Source organism: Oryctolagus cuniculus, chromosome 19, assembly GCF_964237555.1.
Source record: "Oryctolagus cuniculus chromosome 19, mOryCun1.1, whole genome shotgun sequence".
In the NCBI taxonomy this organism is placed as follows: Eukaryota; Metazoa; Chordata; class Mammalia; order Lagomorpha; family Leporidae; genus Oryctolagus; species Oryctolagus cuniculus.
The window spans coordinates 33,746,707-33,766,352 of record NC_091450.1 but is presented as its reverse complement, the minus strand read 5'-3'; the positions used below and the strand labels follow the sequence as shown (position 1 = coordinate 33,766,352).

At 72.2% G+C, this 19,646-nt stretch overlaps 1 protein-coding gene across 2 annotated transcripts in view; it reads left to right on the top strand.

The window, feature by feature from the left end:
- The first annotated feature begins 1,359 nt into the window (after positions 1-1,359).
- The window catches only part of CACNA1H (calcium voltage-gated channel subunit alpha1 H), a 40,823-nt gene continuing 22,536 nt past the window's right edge, over positions 1,360-19,646 (top strand). For both annotated transcript variants that reach the window (XM_070064160.1, XM_070064159.1), the window contains exons 1-2: positions 1,360-1,488; positions 1,690-2,000. In XM_070064160.1, coding sequence (XP_069920261.1) covers positions 1,708-2,000 — 293 coding nt within the window. In that variant the 5' untranslated portion in view covers positions 1,360-1,488; positions 1,690-1,707. The remainder of the gene's footprint in view (positions 1,489-1,689; positions 2,001-19,646) is intronic.

The following is a 19,646-nucleotide window of genomic DNA, read 5'->3' as shown; positions in this document are numbered from 1 at the left end:
CTCAGGGACAAGGACTGTGCAGTGGCCACCGTCCCTCCGTCCGTCCGTCCCCAGCTCCACCATGGCCCGGTACACCACCCACCCCCAATGGGTGGTCCAACCGGTCGCTGGCAGACCCCATGAGAAGCCTTCAGTGAGAGCCGGGTCAGGAGTTCCGAGGGACCCCGCCCAAGACCCTGCCCCACCCGTCCGAGTGTCCCTCCGGGGTCCTTGTCCTCGCGTGGAGCCTCGGGGCAGCTCCAGCGTCCACTACCAAGCAGCACCGTCAGGCACGGGAGGCGCCCACGCCGCTGGCCAGGGCCGGGGACCTGCGCCCGCCGGCGGCCCCGGGGCCAGGGGCAGCGTCCACGTCGGGGAGCCCCGCTGCTCTGGCCACCCCGCAGGGGCTCTTGGGGTCCTGTCCCTCTGGGGGAGGGAGGAGGGGGCGCGGGTCCCCGGGGCGCAGCGAGGGAGCCACGGAGACAGGGAGGGAGGACGCCTCGGCCCCCGGGGGCGCCCTGACGCGGGTGACCCGCTCCGGACCCCTCTCTCTGGGTCCCCAGCAAGGCCCGTCGGCGCGGTGGTCGCAGGAGGCGCCCCCGGCTCCCCGCCTTCCTTCAAAGGGGTCCTGACCTTCTCAGGGGTGGGGTGGGTATGGACGCGGGATGCGGGACGTGGGGCGCCCGGCGCCTTTTCCGGGTCCGGACCGGCCCCCATCGCAAGTTCGCGGGATCTGCCTGCGCCCGCGCTGCGGGGGCGCCCCGACTCCCGTCGGGCCCCCACTACCCGCGCGAGCCCCCGGGACACACCGCTGGGGTGGGGGGCGGCGCTCTGGCTCCGGCCGCCCGGCGCGGCCCCGCCCCGCAGGCAGACCCCGGCCCGCGGCACGGTCGGGGAGGGGGCGGCACACCCGCCGGCGGGGGGGAGGGGCGCCGCCTCCGCGGCTGGCGCCCCCGCAGCTGGGGGCGGGGCAGGACGTGGGCGCCGCGCCCCTCCCGCCCCCCGCAGGAGCCTCCCCGCGAGCGCCCCCTGGTGCTCGGCTCCGGGCGGGGGAGGGGGCGCAGCAGGGTCGACCTCCATCAGGGGCTCTCGGAGGCGCGGCGCGGGCTCGCGGTGAGGACGTGTCGGTGAGAGCGCGCGGCCGACCCCGCCGAGTGCCCCCCACCCGCACAGCCCCGTCCGCCCGGGAGCCCCCGGCCCGCCCCGCCCCCACCGCTCGCCCCGCCCCGCCCCGCCCCCCTCCCGGCTCACTCCGAAGTTTCCTGCGCCGCGCGCGGACCGGCGCCGGCTCGCTCCTGCCAGCCAGCCCCGCGCCCCCGGCCGCGCCCCCGGCCGCGCCCGTCTGCGCCCGTCTGCGCCCCCTGCTCCTGGGCGGCCGCCGCCGCCGCCGCCGCCGCCGGGCGAGCCCGAGCCGGAGCCGGGCGGGCCGGGGGCGCGGGCGGGGGCCGGGTCTGCGGGGACCGCGCGCCCGGTGATGCCCGCCGGGACGCCGCCGGCCGCCGGAGCGAGGTGAGAGGCGGGGGCGCGCGCCCCTGGGCGGCCGGGACCCCCCAACTTGAGCGGGGCCGCGGGGGTGGGGCGGGCCGGCGCGCGCCGGGGGCGGGGCGGGGGCGGGGGCGGGGGGCGCGTTCGTCTCCGACGAGGACAGACAAAGGCGCGGCCGCGGCGCTGCCGCGGCGCGGCCCGCCCCTCACCGCCGGTCCCCCGTAGGTGCTGCCCGCCGCCACCATGACCGAGGGCGTGCTGGCCGCCGACGAGGTTCGGGTGCCCCTGGGCGCGCCGCCCCCAGGCCCTGCGGCGCCGGCCGGGACCTCCCCGGCCAGCCCGGAGGCTCAGGAGCGCGCGGCGGAGCAGGGGTCGGGGGCCCGCGCGTCGCCCCCCGGGAGCCCGGAGCGCGGCGCGGAGCCGGGCGCCGACGAGGAGCAGCCCGTCCCGTACCCGGCGCTGGCGGCCACCGTCTTCTTCTGCCTCGGGCAGACCACGCGGCCTCGCAGCTGGTGCCTCCGGCTCGTGTGCAACCCATATCCTTCCCGCCGGCTCGTGCGCGGGGCGGGCCTGGGGGCCGTGGGGGCGCGCGCGCGGGGTGCGGGGTGGCGGGGGGCGAAGGGGCGCCGGGGCGCGCGCCGGCTGGGGCCGCCGCACCCGGGGCTGCCGGGGCGGGGAGCGGGGCGGGCCCCGCGCGCGGCGAGCCGGGGCCGCCGGGGGCCGTGACGTGGGTCGTGAACTCGGCGTCCGGCTCCCGAAGTTGTGCGCAGCTGGGCGTGGGGGCAGGGAGGCAGCTGGCGCCACGCTCAAGTCCCTTCCCCCGGGCGCCCCGGCCAGCGAGGAATGGGCGCCCTCTGCAGAGAAGGTTCCAGAACGGGGTCGGGCTGGGGCCGGGGGCATCGGGGGGTGCGGGCGGGGCCCCGGGGGCTGGCCGGGAGGGAGCGCAAAGGGAGCCGCGCGCGTGTGTGTGCCCGCCTCGTGAGTGAGGCTGTGTAAATATTAGATACAAAGGAGGAATCCGTACCCAGGAAACTCGTAAAACCCATGTTTCTTCTCAAATCCAAACATCTCGCGTCAGGTGCGCCCCTCCCCGCGGGGGAGGCCGAGGCAGTGAGCAGGGGGCCGCTCGGTGTCTGGGGCCCAAGGTGCTGGTCCCAGTCCCGGGTTGGGGGCTGCAGAGCTGAGACCGGCGGTGACCCCCGGTCTCGGTGCCGGAGGGGCAGTGGGGCAGCGGGCTGTGGTGGTGGCCCTGAGCCTGGGGCTGGGCTGGACGGGCTTGGGCCGGCTGGGTGCCAGCGCCTATGTTTGTCCTGTCTAGGCGTGTGCAGACCACGCTGGGGAGCGGTGTGGGGTTCTGGACTTTCTCTCTCCTGACGGCCCCGTGTCCGGCTGCCCTGGCCCCCTCGGCTTCGAGTGCTCCCAGCCTGTCCGTGTGTCCTGGCCCCGGCGCCCTGCTGGGGACTTGGCAGGGTCTGGGGTTATCCTGTGGCCGGAAGGCTGGGGGCTGGATGGCTCGTGCACGTGGGCCCGGCCCCACGGGGGTGCAGGGCCAGGCGCCTGCCCCGCAGAGGGGGGTGCCCTGCACGCACACCTCCCCAGGGATGCAGGTCCTCACAGAAAGAGCCGGAAGAATCTCAGCCAGACAAAGGGGTGGGCCCTGCTGTGGGGCTCCAGTGTCCAGGGCAGCCTGGTGGGCAGCAGGGCCTCTGCCTCCTGCCTGGGGGCAGCGTCTTTGTCCTGGAGCTGCTGAGTCTCCCCAGGAAGTCCTGCCACCCCCCCACACCTCTTGCCATGGGCACCCCGAGGCCCATTTGAGCCCTGTTTCTAATGCTCATGACCAGAGTGTCCCCCCTTGTTTGCCCAACCCTGGGAGACAGGCACAGCTCAGACCCTGCTGGGGGTGGGTGCGGGCCTCAGAGACAGCCTCAAATTAGACTGTGTGCAGGATGGGGGGGGACGCCGTGGGGGCTGGGTGACCCCGGGAGTCGGAGTTGGGAGGGGTGGCTGGGTGCACAGCTGTGGCGAGGGGCTCACTGGGGGCCACGAGGTGTCCCCTTGGCAAGAGCGTGTATCCCCAGGCTTGGTCTCCCCTTTGCGTGGCCCGGCTGCCCGTCCCCGCGGAGGGGAGGGGACTGTGTGGCCCCGGCTGAGCGGGGCCCCCATGGGCATGCAGGAGGGGCCCCCTCAGCCGTGGGCCCGGCACAGGTGAACACGTGTGTCCTGGTTGCCCAGGGGGATTCCGCCTGCCGGCGGAGGAGCGGCCGAGGACAGCGTGCTACTTATCGATTTCCTTCGCTGCTTAAAGACGTAATCGCGCGATGACTCTCGGGGCGAGCGCTGTGTCTCCTACACGGCTTTATTTATAGAGGGAGGTGGGCGGGCTCTGCTGTCGCCTGCCCGGGCCCCCCAGGCTCCTGACTCCGACTCAGCTGCGGGGCCTCCCGGGGACGTGCAGGGGCTGGGCCTGGGGCCCCTGCCCCACCTCGCGTCCCTGTGAGCCGGGGAGGTGAATGGAAGGTGACTGCTGGGGCGCGTGGGGCTGGGGGCCGCTGGGGTCTTCCAGGAGGTGTCGGCCAGGGCCAGGCTCCCTGAGGGGGGCAGAGGGCGTGCCAAGGTCATCAGGCTCTGAGAGGCAGAGCTGGGTGAAGCCTGGCTTGGCGCTGACGTCCACGTGTCCGGGGTGGCCGCACCTGGACGGGGCTGGACAGGCCTGAGCCTCGAGGGTCTCTGGAGAGCGAGGCTCGCGGCGGCCGGCTCGGGGCTCGGGGCAGGCACGCGCATCGTCTGCTGCCCGCGGACGCGCCCCGGCCCCCGCCGGCCTCCCTGGCTGGCCTGTCAGTGACCTCTTGGCAGTGGCCTCCTGGCCACTCGAGCGGCTCTCGGGGCTCCCTGGGTGCTGCCGGGGTGCCCGTCAGTCACCCGGAGGTGGCCTGTGCCTCTCGGTCTGCACTCGGCGTTGGGGGGCTTCCCGCCTGCCTTCTGGGACCTCGTCCTGCGTCAGGGCTCGCTCCCTGCGGTCCTGGATTCCAGACGCTGGTCCAGCTTGTCCTGCTGCTGACCCGTGTCCCATTCCCAGACCCCGCCTCTCAGGGCCAGTGCTGCGGGGCCACAGCGCCACCCTCGAGTCTGAAAGGCCCCAGCCGAGGCTCCGTGAGTGACCCGAGTCCACCCAGGGCCGTGCTGGGGCCACCACGTGGCCTCTGGCCGAAAGAGGGGAGGACCTGTGCTTCCGTGGCCACGTGCCGTCCAGGTCTGGGGCTGGGACGCCCGGCAGGCGGCAGGCGGCAGGCGAGGGTGAGACAGGCGCCGGACAGGAGTGCCCAAGCCTTTGGTGCTGTCCGCCCTCCCACCTTGCGTCCTCCTGGAAGTGGACGTGAGACCAGCACAGCGGGGGGTGGGCTGCATGTAGCAGGGCTCCGTACAAGGCAGGTCCAGCAGGGACCCGATGCCCCCTTGGCCACATCTGCAGCTGGTGGGAATGGGGTACGGGCATGTTTGGGGAGGGCTCCCGAGTGTCCCGTGCCCACTGCATGGCTGTGCCCGCCCTGGCCCGGCCCTCGCCCAGCCTGCGTGGGGGTGTGCGCAGCCCAGCCTTGCTTCTGCCCCCGCCCCTGCCCCTGGCACTGACTGACACCCGGCTCCTTGCTGCTTGGGGCGCATCCGTGGGCTAAGCCCCCCTTTCTGCTCTCAGGACCCCGGGAGGCTGGGACACAGCAGGTGGGGCTTCTGTGGACACCTGGCTGGGCCCACCAGGTGACCCCGCGGCGTCCAGCAGAGCTCTGCGGCTCCCCTGGGTGTCCAGCACACCGCCCTGTGCGGCCTGGGGACAGCTGGGGGCCGGGAGACCCCAGGGCCTGGGGGGAGGGGCACACAGCAGGAGTGTCCAGGCAGCTGGGTGAGGGGAGTGGGATGTGTCCTTGTCTCTGGGAGGTAGGGGGAGGGTCACGTCCTTCACAGACCTGGGGCAGGTGCCATGGGGGGGTGGAGAACGGGGGCTTCTGATGGGCCGGCGGGCCGGGACCAGCCCTGAGGCCAGGCTTAGGAGTGGAGGAGACCAGGCGGCCGGCACCACAGGCAAGGCCACGCTGCGCACCTGCACCTCCCAGGCCTTAGGGCAGGGCTGTGCCGGCCTGCACAGGTGCACGAACCCAACTCCGGCCTGACAAGGGAGCCGCCGAGGTGGCGGGCGTGGCTGGCAGAGGGCGTGGCGGCGGTGGGCTCCCCTCGCCTCCCGACTCCCTGTGCCAGGGCCAGGATGGGAAGGAATGCGGGGGAGGGGCGGCCCATCACCCATGCCGGGGCTGCATCCAGAGCCCCCTTGTCCCAGCCTGGGTCCCCGCTCGAGGTCAGGCAGGGGGCGGTGCTCCGTGGGGAGTGGCTCCCTGGTGTGGCACAGCACAGAGCAGCCCTCTGCCGCCGGGGCCCGGTGCGTCTCCAAGCCAGAGACAGGCAGACGGACGGCGAGGCGGCCAAACACGATGGTGCGGGGTGGGGGGAGGCCTGCACAGGAGGGAGCTGGCGGCAGGTCCAGGCGCTGTCCGCAGGGCACTGTGCCCGCCCGCCGCGGGGACGCGGTCGCGACGGCAGTGTGGCTTTGCTGAGGGAGGTTCTCGGCACAGATGCCTCCGGGGTGCGGCCGCTGGCCGAGCTGTCCCTTCGGGGTGGGGCCCAGGTGAGCGCGCTCAGGTGGAGCTGCGGGGCAGCCAGTGACCTCCAGGGTGCGAGGGGCGAGCAGCCCTGCCGTGGCTCAGCCCTGCCCCTGGTGCCCCTGCAGGACATCAGCCTGGGGTGCAGGACTTCAGCGCCCTGGAGCGAGGCTTTTCTGACAAGGACAGAGAAAGGTCATGGAGCAGCCCCCACCCTGCCTTTGTCCTGAGTGAGGGGCCGCCCTCAGGGTGCCACAGCCCCTGGACCGTGGGCGCCCCGCCCTGTGGCTCTCGCTCTCTGCAAGGCCTTGGCCCGGCAGGGCCAGCAGGGTGGTGCACCTGGGCACTGGGTCGGCGCGTCCCCCTCGGGGTGGGACCCGGTCCCACTGCAGGTGAGCCCCCGAGCCTGGCCCTGACAGACGAGCCCCCAGCCAGCAGCTGGGAGCCAGCCTCCACCGCCGGGAACCAGGCAAGCACTGTGCCCAGAGCCCGGTGCCGGCGCCAGCGCCAGCGTGTGCTTGGCAGGCACCGTGGTCAGCTGGTCACTCTGTCCTCTTGTGCCTGGGGTCTGCCCGGCTGGGCTGCAGGTGAAGTCTGACGTGGGCGCAGTGGGGCAGAGCCCCTCGCTGGCCTGAGCACTGGGGTGGGACAGCTGGAGCCCCCTCAGAGGGCAGGCACCCACCGAGGCTGGGGTCTGGGCTCTCCTGGGCAGGCCCTCTGTGCCCCAGCTCGCCAGTCATCTGTCCCCAGCAGCATGGGGTCCTGGGGCCCAGGATGGTCAGCGGGGGTCCTGGTGGCCAGCAGTGACCCGGAGCAGCACCCTGGGCCTGCACATGGGGTGTGCACTGTCAGGTAGGATCTGGGGCTTCTGGGGTACGGACTCAAGTCCGAGGCAGAGGTGTGGACGAAGCCTCTTGTGTGGGACCTTGCAGGAGTCCCTGGCCAGGGCCCCGCTGAGCCAGGGGCTGCCCTGAGTGGCCCTGTGAAGGGAGCAGAGCCGGGGCTGGGCTGCCCAGATGCACTGGTCAGGCAGCAGGTCGCTCCTGGGACAGTGCCATCGGCTACGCTGTGTCCGGCTCCCTCGAGGTGCGGGGACCCAGGCTCAGGGGTGCACCCCGTGCTGGGGGCCTGGGACGGGGGGGTTCCTGGTGGGGGTACAGTTGAGTGGGTGGCCACGGCGGGCCCCCAGCTCCGTCCTGAGGCCGCTGCCTGGCTCGGGTCGGCCCTGGCTCAAGGCGTCAGCAGTTCTGGCAAGGCTGCCGCTCTGCCCGGAGGAGCTAGCCGGCCTTGGCACGCGCAGACAGGGGCTGTCGGCGGCGGCTGGAGAGGAGCCGGCTCGGGTCTGAAGTTGGCTGCCAGTCACAGGCCTGGGGCTGCTCCTGGCCCTCGAGGGTCCCCTGGGTGGTCCTGGGCATCGGGGGCTCTGGTGAGGGGGGCTCTCGGTGCTGCAGGTGGCTGTGGTGGGAGGGGGCAGGGACACAGGCTGGGAGGGCTGCCCGCAGTGCAGTGCCGGAGCCCCTGGAGCACCTGTTGTGGCCTCCCCCGGGCCCTGGTGCTGTGGCCGCCTTGGGACTCTCGGGGCCTGCCTGTTGGGCCTTCAGAGGCCTGACCTGTCACCTGGGCTTGTCGACAAGCCCTGTCTCTGGACTGGGCACTGAGGGCCAGCCTGCCCGTGTCCTGACGCCAGCCACCCTGCGCGCTGCAGTGCCCAGGTCCTGGCCACGGCCCGAGGCCCGGCTTGGGCTGCCCGTCGGGGGTGGTGGAGGTGGCCCTGCCTAGCCTTCCCCAGGGGGTCTGGATACGCCCCGGCAGAGGTTCTGGGCGGTGCTCCCCCCCCCCCCGGGACGGGGGCGGGGCCGGGGCAGAACCTCCATCTGCCGGGTCACTCCCTAAATGACAGCAACAGCCAGGACAGAGCCAGGCCACAGCCAGGAGCCTGGAAGCCCATCGGGGTCTCCCACGTGGGCACAGGGGCCCAAGCACCGGGGTCATCCCCCACTGCCCTCCCAGGCCATTAGCTGGGGGTGGATGGGGAGAGGAGCAACTGGGACAGAAGCCGGTGCCTGTGGGGGATGCCGGCGTGGCAAGGTTGGGCCTAACCTGCTGCGCCCAGGTGCCGAGGGGGGTGGGCCGCGCCCCGCCCGTGCGCCGTCCTTTGCCATGTCCTTGGCAGCCAGCAAGGCCGTCCTGGCCGGGGCTGTGCTGACTGCGTCCAGACCACGGCCAGCTCCTGAGCTGGGACGCGTGACTGCCCCCAGCCCGCCCGGGCTCTCCAGGGCCTGACTCACAGGGAGGTGAGGGGCCGAGTCCCGTGCAGCCCCTCTGCCCAGGAGCAGCCCCCGTGCACGGCCTCGAGGCTGGGGGCCCGTCAGGTCCTTGTTGGAGAAACGGAAGACAGCTTAGGGCAGGCGTGGCTTGTGCCATGCCCAGGACTGGGGAAGTCTTGGTCTGAGACCACGATGGAGCCGAGGTGCCGTGTTCTTACCCGAGCTGGCCGGCCCTCGCCAGGCGGGGTGGGCGGGGTGGGCGTGGTCCGGGGATGACGGGCCGAGCCTGGCGGGCCCTCAGCACCGCAGTGGTGGAGACCTGGGCAGCGGGTGCCACACACGGAGCCCCCCCATCCCGGACAGCGAGCCCCGTGCTGGCTGGGGACACGGCAGCCGGGACCATCCCTGCCCGCCCCTCCCTCCCACACGTCCGGGTCCTGTGCCCCCAGGGGGCCGTCCTCTGTCCCTGGCACCCACAGGGCACCAGGCATGTCTATTGGCAGATCAGGCTTGGGCCCATGTGGTGGACCTGGGTTTGGGCAGCCGCCGTGCTTGGTTGGGCCGGGGAGCCGGTACCCCCCACGAGGGTCTGTGGCCATCCGTCTCTGTGGGGAGGACGGGTTTGGGCTCCATTGCGGGGTCTTCGGTCTCAAGGTCCCAGGGCTCCGTGGGGGTGGGGCTGGGGGAGGAGATGCTGAGAGGGCCTTAGAGCAGCAGGCTGGTGTCTGGGGCCCTGGAGGGGGCAGTGCCCAGGCACGTCCTGGAAGCCACAGTGCTGTGCTGAGGGCGAAGGCCGGTGGGTCCCAGCCCTGCGTGGGCAGCAGGGGCCGGGTCTGCGTGGCTCGGGGACGCCTGCCTCCTTGCTATTCCGCAGCTTGCGTCTCCTTCGTCTGCCTTTGAAATCTGGGTCACTCGGGGAGGAGGGAGAGGCCGGGCAGCCGGGGCCGCGCTGCCTGCGTGTGGGCTCAGCACCGAGTGGCCGCAGGGCCCAGCGCTGGCGTACGGGCCCCCAGCAGGGCACGGGCTGCGCTGCCCTTTGCCGGCCGGCCGGCCGGCCTTTCTCGTCTGTTTCCTCGTGGGCTGATTTTGTGCTCCTAATCGAGTAGCCGGTTGTGGCCAGCTGCGTCCTGGCCAGCCTGGGTGGCCACTGCCCGTGCAGGGCCCTGCCTGGTCTATGCCATGATAGTCACCCTGCTCCTGGTCCCGCGCTGGGGCGGGGGCCTGCGTGTGCATCCCAGGGGTTCCTGTTCTGTGGGGTCGGTGAGGACTGCAGAGGGGACAGGCAGGGAGGGCGCCTCTGTGAGGCAGAAGCCCGAGCCGCCGGCCCTGGGGTCCCGCGGACCCTCCGCCGGCCCTGGGGTCCCACGCGCAGTGCGCGGACCCTCCGCCGGCCCTCCCCAGCACCGGGCTCCGGGGACGCCGGGCAGCTTCTGTCTGAGCGGCTTCCCCGCCCCCACCCCCACGCCCACCCCCACCCCGAAGCCGTGCGAGGCCGGCTCCTGTGCGTGCGGGGCCTGGTGCTCTGCGACCCCCTGGGACCTGAGGGCCCCGCCCCACTGTACTTGGGTTGGGAGCCGGGCGGCAGGACGTGGACCCCGGCTGCCTGTGAGGGTCGGACGGGGGCCTCGGCGCCCCGGCCTGGGGCGGCTCCGCGCGCGCAGGTGGGCCTGGGCCCCGTGCGCGGCCCCGCCGGCCGCAGGTGGAAGCCGCGGGCGCCGCTGTTTGCTCCTCAGCCGTCCCGCGCGTCGTTCTCGGGAGGATTTCAACACCCACGCTTGGAATTAAAAAAAAAATTATTAATGAGCGTGGTGTGGTTGCCATGGGAGCCTGTTGCTAATGAGTCTCTGGGGTTTCCTTTCACCTTGGCGGAGCGGCGCGGCCCAGGTTGCCGTGGCAACGCCTGTCGCCAATCCCGCCGGCTCCTGCGGTGCGGGCCTGGGGGCCGCCGCCCGCCGCTGTCCACGGCGGGTCCACCACGGGCTCCGAGGCCTTTGCAGACTAGAGACCCCAGCCTGGCTCGCTGGGACACGGCTCTCCGCGGGGGCGGCCGTTGGGGTCCCCCGGGTGCAGGAGAGGGCACGCGGCCAGGGCAGGTGCGGCGTCCGTGGCGTGGGGTCGGTGCCTCTGGAGCCCAGTGAGCAGCACTGGGGGAGGCTGGGGGCCCGCTGCATGCCCAGCTGGTGAAGCTGCCGCCTGGTTTCCTGTCCCCGCTGCTCCACTTCCTGTCCAGCTCCCTGCTGATGGACGAGGCTGGCCCAAGGGTTCAGCCCCTGCCACCCACTGGGGAGACCCTGACGGAGCTCCTGGCTCTGGCCCAGCGCTGACCATTGCAGCCATCTGGGGAGGGAACCAGCAGAAATGTGTCTCTGTCCGTAACTGTTTCAACTAAGCCTTCAAAAAGAAAACCAGTGGAGTGGACAGTACACGGGCACCCAGAGTGCCCGGTGGTCTCGGGCAGCGTCTACCTCCTTCAGTCCCAGGGGGGCCGTGGAGACGGGGCCTTGGAGTGAGGGCGCCTGTGTGCCCCCCTCCCCCCACGGCCGGTCTCAGGACCTCTGGGGGGGCTGGGGCGGGAGACGCACCTGGCTCTGCCTGCCGTGCTGGGGGCCAGGGGCTGGTAGGCCGGCGAGGCCAGCTCGTGTGGTCGCTCTGCCTGGCTGCTGCCAACCCCCTTGTTTCTCTGCTGGGGGCCACTGTACGGGGTGGGGTCTGAGGACGAGGGGTCCCCCTCAGGTGTCCATAGCTGGGGCTGCTGAGGCCACTTCCCGGCTGGGGGCTGTGGCGCTGCCCCAGCTGCCTGGGAGTGGGAGGACTCCCTGGAGAAGGAGCAGGTGGGCCTGTGCCCCCCAAGCGTCTCACTCAGAGCCCTGCCCTGGGACCATCAGGACACCTGGGAGCCTGCAGGTGCCTGGCCGAGTGGGCTGGGGACTCCGGGAAATCGGCCTACCCCCTGTCCATCCTGGTCTCTGGGGGCAGCAGGAGCTGAGGGGACATTGGTTTGGCCTGGGGGGACCTGGGGTGGCCATGGTGGGGGCACTGGGCGGGGGTAGTTGGCCCAGCCTAGCTTCCCCCCCAGCCGGCCCAGCCCACAGCTTCTCACCAGCTCCCCCTGTGGAGGTGGGGTCCCCCAGGATCCTGTGCCGGGGGGAGAAGGTGGGGCCCAGGAGGGGGCAGAGCCTGGGGTGTCTGCCCCCGGCCCCCTCTGAGACCAGGCAGTTTGGGCCTGGTTGACCGACCCATCTGTGTGTCATAGGTGCAGGGACCCCTGGACCTCACCGTCCAGGAGGCTGGGCGATGCCTGAGGGTGGGCGTCCTGGCCCAGAGACCCCCCGCTCCAGCCCCTTGAGCAGAGCCTACCGTCAGGAAGAGGCTGTTCCCAGATCCACCCTCCATGGCCTGAGGCCCCCACCCTGTGCACGCTTCGCTGTGTTGTCCGGACACAGCGCCGCCTCCCTGTGTAGTGGGGCCCCCGACCCACCGCTGCCCCCGCTGCGGGCCGGCCCTGACCCCCAAGATGACACGGCTGGGCTGCCGGTCGGCGTCTCCCCGCCCGTGTGAAATACGGCCGCGGTGGGGCTGGGGAGGTTCTCTAACTCCTAATTTAGACTGCGTGCGAGCGGTATTCCTCGTGGGAGGGCAGTGGGCCGAGCCCCCCGCCCCCCCCAGGGTGCCGCCTCCTCGCCGCGTGTCCGCTGCCTGCTGGGTGCGGGGCGCGGGGTGTGCTGGGGCAGGGCCCTGGCCGCCTACGGCGGCCAGCCCCGGTCACCTCCCATGGCCAGCGGGGCACAGCCCCTGCTGGTGCCTTCCGGGCCTCTGTGCGGCGGGGAGCTGGGGTCGTGCACAGGCCAGGGCGGCCTCGCTGCGCAGGGCTTCCTGGGGCGGGGCCGGCGGCTCCGGCGCCCTGAGGAACCCACTGGGCTGTACGGTGGAAGAGTGGGGTGGTGGGGGCGGGGAGCCTGCTCCAGGCCTGACAGCACCGCCGGGATCGCCACCGTCCTCCCGACTCAGAAGATGGATCTCCCAACCGGCTCCAGCCGGTGCGGGCTTGGGCTGCTTGCCAGTTGCCATGCCGACAGAGGGTGTTCCCCCCTCCCCACCCCTGCTGCACAGGAGGGTCCTGGGTGGGGGCGGGGCCTCCTGCGGTGTCTGGCCTCCTGGGGGGCTGCCGCTGCCCCTCCCTGTATGTGGTCTGCCCTCGTCCTGGGGCCCCCTGGACACACCCCCACCACTCCCCAGCCCTCCTTGGCCTGATACCTCCTGTGGTTGTGAAAGAGGTGGGGGCTGCCTTCCTCCCCGGGGGCCAGGCTGGGGGTCCCCCCTTCTGGAAGCTTCCACAGCCCCCACCTGGCACACAGTGTGATCTTGTGGGGCCACGCCCCTCTGTGCCCCCACTGGCAGCAGTGCCCACATGTGGGTACTGGGCGTGGCGGGGGACAGGTGCCACTCGGTGTCAGGAGGGGCGTGGTGCTGGCTCCTCCCCCCTGGCTGACCGCAGGTCTCCTGTGTGGCCTGTGGCGGCGGGGAGGACGGGCTGCAGGCAGCAGGTGCCCATTCCTGGCCTCAGCCGGCAGCTCACAGGGGTGGGGGGAGCAGAGTCCCAGGGGCTCACCTCGGCCGTCCTGTGTCCTGTGTCCTGTGTCGAGGACAGCGGGCAGGCAGCGACCGTGCTCTGTGACGGCCCCTGCCTTTGCCAGCCCCCCAGCCCCCTCCCTCCGCGGGGCTGTGGGGGCATCTGGAGGGGTCCCCAGTCGCACACCCCGCACGGAGCCCACGTTCCACGCCGCTCCTCTCCTGCCGGCGGCTCCGGGATTCCCTAATTAAGCCATGGATTGTGAAGGCTGCCTGCAGCCCCTGGGCAGAGGTGCCCCCCCACCTGGCAGGCGTCCTGCAGGGCCGGGACCCCCTCGCCCGTTAGGCCCCGGGGGCTGCAGGCAGGGGCTGCTGGCGCCCCAGTGGGCGGTGGGGCTGGGAAACCCCCTGGCTTTGTCCCCAAGGGGCCTGTGCCGGGCGTGGGGCGTGGAGCTCCAGGGCCACCGACAGCCCCTGGGTGTGGGCGTGGGGTGCTGGGCAGGGTGTGGGGGTTTGTCCGGGGGCTGCGTGCTGGTGGCTGGCAGAGCCCCGAGGCAGCAGTGGGGGTCCTGAGCGTGTGCGCCCCGGCCCCTGAGAGCAGGGTTCCAGGCTCGGGGTCTCAGGACCCTGCTGTGGCGCTGGGCAGTCTGTGTGCCTTCCCACGTTGGGGGGCAGCTCCGGTGCCGCTCACAGCGCCTTGCTGAGCAGTGTGCGCAGAGGGGAGAGGGGAGGGGGCTCCGTCCGGGTGCCGGCTGCCGCGGCTGGCGGCACAGCCCACGGTGCACCCCTGCTCGGTCGGCTCTTTGTGCTGCCTCCGCCTGGGGGCGTCGTGACCCCCGGCTCTGCTTCCAGGTCAGGAGTCTGGAGCCCCCTGGGGGGGCCAGGACCAGAAGGCCCCGTGGGAGCCCCAGCAGCGCCCTGCCTTGGAGCCAGATGTAAATTTAGCCTGGGGGCTCCTCCTCGGGAGGGGCCGGGCACCGAGCCCACCAGCTGCTCGGGGGGCTGCGTGTGAGGGGGTGGACGCTGGGCCGGGGCCAGGCGGGGAGGAGGGGTGGCCGGCACCTTCTAGAATAAGCGGGCAGGGCGGGGCGGGCCGGGACGATGTTGGTTTGAGAAGTGACTCAGTTCACGGGAGCCTTTCCCTTCCTGCCCACTTCCAAGAATCTCCGCGCCAGGATCGATGCCGCCAGCGGCTGGCGGGGAGCCAGCGTGGGGGTCGCACCCCCGCCCGGGGCCCAGGTCGGCGGGCAGGAGGCACCCCTCCCCCTGCCTGGCCTGGCCACCGGCTCTGTGATGGACCGTGGGGCCGCGGGGGACCACGAGGCTGGCTGGGTGGCCGGCGCTGGTGTGACGCGTGAGAGGGTGCAGGGCCCTGTGGGAGGGAACCCGGCACAAACCCAGCAGGCCCCTTGGCGCTGACGGGGGCGGGGTGGGCCTGCGTCCCCTTCCCCTGCCCTGACTGCCTCCATCCGGACGAGTCTGGCTCACCCTCCACCACCCCCCGGCAGCGGGGCTCATGGGGACCACGAGGCTGGCTGGGTGCAGAACCCGGGCCTGCGTCCCCAGCCCAGCAGCCTGGACGTTAGCCGACTGCCCGTGGCCCCTGGCCTGGGGATGTGCTGGTGCCCTCTGGCTGGGCATCTCCCCGGACCCCGCCTCGTCTGTCGCTGTGGGGTCGGCTCAGCACCTCCGTCTGCCACCTTGACCCCTTTGCAGGCGTTTGTGGGGGGGCCTTATCTCCGCCATCTTCCTTCAAGGTCGGGTTCAGCCCAGACTGGGGGCGGGGACATTGGCGGGGAGGCGGGGCCTGTGGAGCCGGCTTCCGGGGAGGCTGGGTGCCCGTGCTCCCCTACGTGGAGGGTCAGGGTGGGGGCTTGGGGGGGGCTGGGGTCAGATGAGGTCATGGGGTGGGGCCTGGTGGGCAGGTTAGTGCCATCACAGGCTCGCTGTGAGACCCTCGTCCTGGGGCAGCCCCTGGCCAGCCCCCCCTTCCCCTGCCCAGGATCCCTCTCCGTGAGACAGGCAGCCTCGGGCACCCCACCCCCACGTCTGCTGCGAGGAGGGGTCGCAGCCCTGTACCCGGGGGGGGGGTCTCTGAGCGAGTGGCAGCCATGGTGGGTGAGCGTGAGAGCGGGTGCTGGGGCCGGGCAGCTGCCTTGGTGTCCAGACTCGGCCGTCTGTGTAAACACATCACCGTGGCCACTGGTGCGGCTGGCAGAGGGCGGCACAGTGCAGGCTGTGGGGCCCAGAGGGTGGTACTGGGCCTGGGGCACCCTCCACTCACCCCTGGGTCTGTGAGGCGGGGCCCCCCCAGGCCCGGCTGAGCCCCACTTCCAGCTCAAGTCTCAGAGGGGCTGGGGCCCTGCAGTGGGCGGGAGGCCCAGAGCACCCGGCCTCTCCCTCCCGGGGGGCAGTCCTGCCGGGTTGGGGGCCCAGGGCGTCTGTGAGCCGCAGCGTGGCCGCTGCCCTGCCCCCAGCGGCCCTGACGTCGGGCAGCACACAGGCAGGGCCCCCGCCTGGCCAGCCAGCAGGAGTGTCTGGTTCTGCTCACCGCGGCCACCTCCGCATGCCTGCCTCCCTGGGCCCACCGCTCTGCAGTGGCTCGCGACTCGTTCCTGCCTCGCACTGCCCGAGAGGGAGGTGGAGACCAGCGTCTCGGGCTGCGGCCATGTCACCAGCTCCTCCCTGGTGCCTGTGCCATCGGGAAGCTTCTGGACACACGCGCCAAGCAGGGGCCTCCCCTCGCTCCAGGATCGGCCAGGCAACCCGCCCCGGCCTCCTCAGGGCAGTGAGCAGTGAGGGGGGTGTGGTCCCGGGCTGTGGGGTGCCTGGACCTGGAGGGGCCCGAGGCTGGCACGAGGCTCAGCTGCCCCTGTGCATCGCTCCCAGCCTGCCCTGCGCCCTTGTGTGTGTGTGTGGGGGGGGGGTGTTGCATTTTCTGTTGTCTGCTCCGGCCAATGGGGATGGGTCTGTTGCTCTGTGGGCAGGGGCTGGCCTCTGTCCCTGAGGGACTGGCTGACCTGATCCTGGGGCTGGGGGTCCCTGGGCAGGAGGGGGCTCACACCCCCACCACAGACCCGAGGCTCCTGTCTCCGTTAGCACTGGTGGGACAGCAGGGCCTCCCAGGCAGGGGCTGGGGTCAAGGCCCTGGGTGCACCTGCTTCCGGCTCCCTGCATGGTGCGTGTCCCAAGCGTGAGCTGGGTGTTCACAGTGAGCCGTGTGCAGAGGGAGAGGGTTGCAAGCGTCCCACCCATAGGAGACAGAGCAGGGGGAGCTGGTGCCCCCCAGGGGCTCCCTTTGTGGGGATGAGGAAGGGGCGTCCCGGGGCCTGGGCGGGCTCGCTGCTGGTGGTACAGGCAGCTCGGCAGCGGGGAGCAGGCAGGCGCCTCCTGGCTTGCGCTGGGTGCCGCCCAGCCCTGCTGCAGACTAGCTACAGGCGGGACCCTGAGTGCCGAGGGCCTGCGCTGGCACATGGCGGGGAGGGCCTGACCCCGTGGGGAGTGGGATGGCGGGGTAGGTGCAGGACAAGTGGGGCCTGGCCAGGGTGGGCCCACTTGTGGCTGGACCACGTGAGTAGGGCTCCCTCGGGGCGACCCAGGTCCCATGGGACACCCCCCTCCTCCGGGCTCCCTGGCCAGTGTGGCCCCACGTCTGGCTGGAGGGGGGTGCCGTGGGGGCTGTGTCCAGTAGGGCACCCCGGTCTTCTTGTGGAAAGCGGCCCGGCCCGGCCTGGCCAGCCCTGGGGGCGGGGCTGGCGCGTGGAGCTCCAGGCTGCGCTCCCATGGAAAGAGCCTGCAGTCCCCCAGGGCCGCTAATTTGGGCCTCTGGCAGCTGTGTGGTTATTTCTGGTCCAGAGAATTCCAGCTCCTGCCGGCCCCCAGGCCTGTCCCCACGGCCAGCTCGCCTTCCCCAGGGTCCCCTCCTGGCTCGGAGCCTCTGTCCAGGCCTTTCCCTTCCAGGGCCGCCTCGCGGGGGACCCAGACGGCCGGGGTGTGGCCGAGGGGGAGGCCCCGCTCCTGGGGGCAGGTCCCCACGCTCACCTGCACCCTGAGCCAGCGCTGTGACAGGGAGGTGGGCCGGCAGTGGGGTCTGGAGACGGGGCGGGGAGAGGCCCCCAGGGTTCCGGCTGGCTTTGCCGCACGCTCCACTGAGTGGCCAGTGGGGCCTGGGTGAGGCTTCTGCGGGGTGGGGGGACAGCAGGAGTGGGACCTGGTGCCCGCCCCCAGCTGTGCACGCACAAGGTGACCGGCGCCGACTCAGCCGTGTCCAGGGTTGAGGGCTGGAGGCGGGAGCTCGGGCCCCGCGGTGTCTGGTCCCGTTCATCACAGCCCTAGTCTCACGGCGGTGAAGGGGGTGTGTGCTTCACTCACCCAGCACGTACCCGGCACATGTGGCGTGTGCACAGCCCTCGTCACACGTGTGCACACGGACACAGGCCCCGCGGGTGCTCTGGCCTGGCTGGAGCTGAGGGGCCACCTGCCCTGCCCGGCCGGACGCCCCCGCCAGGACGCAAGCACTGGCCTCCCAGGCTGGCTCGTGGGCGACGGTGAGGAAGCAGCTGGGGAGGTGAGGGAGGCGCCAGGGCTCTCGCCCTCCAGGCCTCTGGCCCCGGGGAGCAGCTCAGGAGGGGCCAGGACATTCCGGAATGTTCCGGCACTGAGCTGTGCACTCCCGAGTGGTGCTGTGTCCCTGGGTGGGCCAGGGCTGGCCACAGTGGGGAGTGGGCTCCCGGCATCCCCGATCCCAGAGGGAGCCACGCTCCCAGGGCCAGCCCCCGCCCCGCGACCCCGCGGGTGCAGCCGGAGAACAAACAGTGCCATGTATGGCCGTCTCGCCTCCTTCCCCGCCCAGGCAGGCCGAGCCCAGCGTGAGTCACGCAGGCCTGGGTCACGTTCCCCGGCCGGCCGTGAGGGGAAGAGGGTTCCCGGTGTCCCGGTCTGGCGGAGCAGCGGGGGAGGCCGGACAGGCTGGGGCCCCTGGGTGGACGCGGTGCCCCCGCAGCCTTGTCCCTGCCTGTCACGGGGCCCAAGCAGGGGGGCACTGCCAGGGTCTTCCGGCACGTGGGGCCCAGCGGGGCAGCCAGTGGGGCTCAGGGACTTGAGGGCCTGCCCCAGGTGTGGGGTGGGCCATTTCTGGAACTTGTGGAAGAGGGTGGACGGGGCTGCCCCCAGCCCAGGCAGCTGCTGTGGAGTCCAGTGCAGGGAGCGGGGCTCCTAGTAACTGTGGTAGCCGGCACTGTTCCGATGTCTGTCTGCCAGGAGCCGGGCCCGTGGGTGCTCCCCTCTCGAGCACAATGGGATCCCTGGGACCCCACCCTTTAAGACCCCCAGTGGCTGCTGGGCTGCTGCAGCCCAGCAGTGAGGCATGGAGCGAGACGGGCCCATTCAGCTGTCAGCCGCTTGTCGTCACGGCGACAGCGTGAGCGCATCCTGAGGCTGGTGACCCCCCCACCGGCAGGTGACTGCAGGACACCGCCCTGCCCTATGTTGGGTGGGCTTTGCACCTTCCCATGCAGCTAGGGGTCTAGGGCCGGCTTCTCCCAGGCCAGCAGTCAAGGTCTTGGGCACCTCCAGGCAGAGGCGGGCAGCAGGATCGGCTCAGCCCCCAGGAGGCTCTGGCCAGGCCACAACTGTGGGGCCCGTGCTGCAGAGCTGTCCGGGCCAGCCCCGGGGCTCCCTGCCCGGTGCACCTCCCGGCTCCGCCTCCAGCTGCCCCGTGCCCTCCCATCTCTGCAGCCGGCTGAGTCCCTGCGCAGCAGCCTGGGGGGGGGTCACCCACCTCACAGCCCTGTGTGTGCCCCCCGCCCCCTCCCGGCTCTGCCTGTCCCCGAGCGGACACTGTTGGACACCCAGCGTCAGCCCAGCGGAGCTCCCACGGTGGTGGACGCTCCTGGGGTCACCTGTGCAGGTCCAGGCCTGCCAGGTGCTGGCGGGGGGCGCAGGGAACAGCTGGGCTGAGGGCTCAGGCCGCGGGGTGCCCTGCTTGAACTGCCCAGGGAGCTAGGGAGCTGCGGCAGGATTTGGAGCAGGGGGGCGCCCCGCCAGCTCTTCACTTCAGAGGCAGGTGCTGGGGGGCTGTGTGAGACCTCGGCCCGGAGCAGGTGGGCTAGGCACGGACGGGGTGAGCAGGGCCAGCGAGCTGCGTGGGTGGGGCTGGGCCCCTGTGCGGTGCTCAGGGCAAAGCTCAGACGGCCTTGGCACGGGCGTGCGCTCTGTGACCCGGCGTGTGTGGCCCCAGTCTGGCCCTGCCACCGCACAGCGAGCCTGCATTAGTGATTCTCTTCGAGTGGTTCCTTAACCAAGGGTGCTCGTGGGGAGAGGCCCTCGGCCACCTGGGCAGGTGCACCTGCCACGCCTCTCTGTGCTGGTGCTGTGGGCCCCAGGCTGCAGGTGGGGTCCATGAAGGCCCCACAACCCCTGCCCGGAGTCCAGGCTGCTCTGGGCTCTCCCCGGGCCTGAGCCCCTGCTGGCTTTGGGTGTCACTCACAGGGAGGGGGCAGAAGTGAGGCCCCCTGGAGCCTAGGACCACCCCGTGGGACCCGGGAGAGTGAGGTGGGCTCGGGGCAGGGGTTGCAGGGCTGCCAGCTGGGGGGTGTGAGTGGCCTCGTCTTCAGCCCTGGGTCTTGGGTCCGAAGGCAGCCATGCCCCTCTGCTGAGGTTCCGAGTGACAGCTGCCCCTGCGCCCACCAGGGGTGGGGCT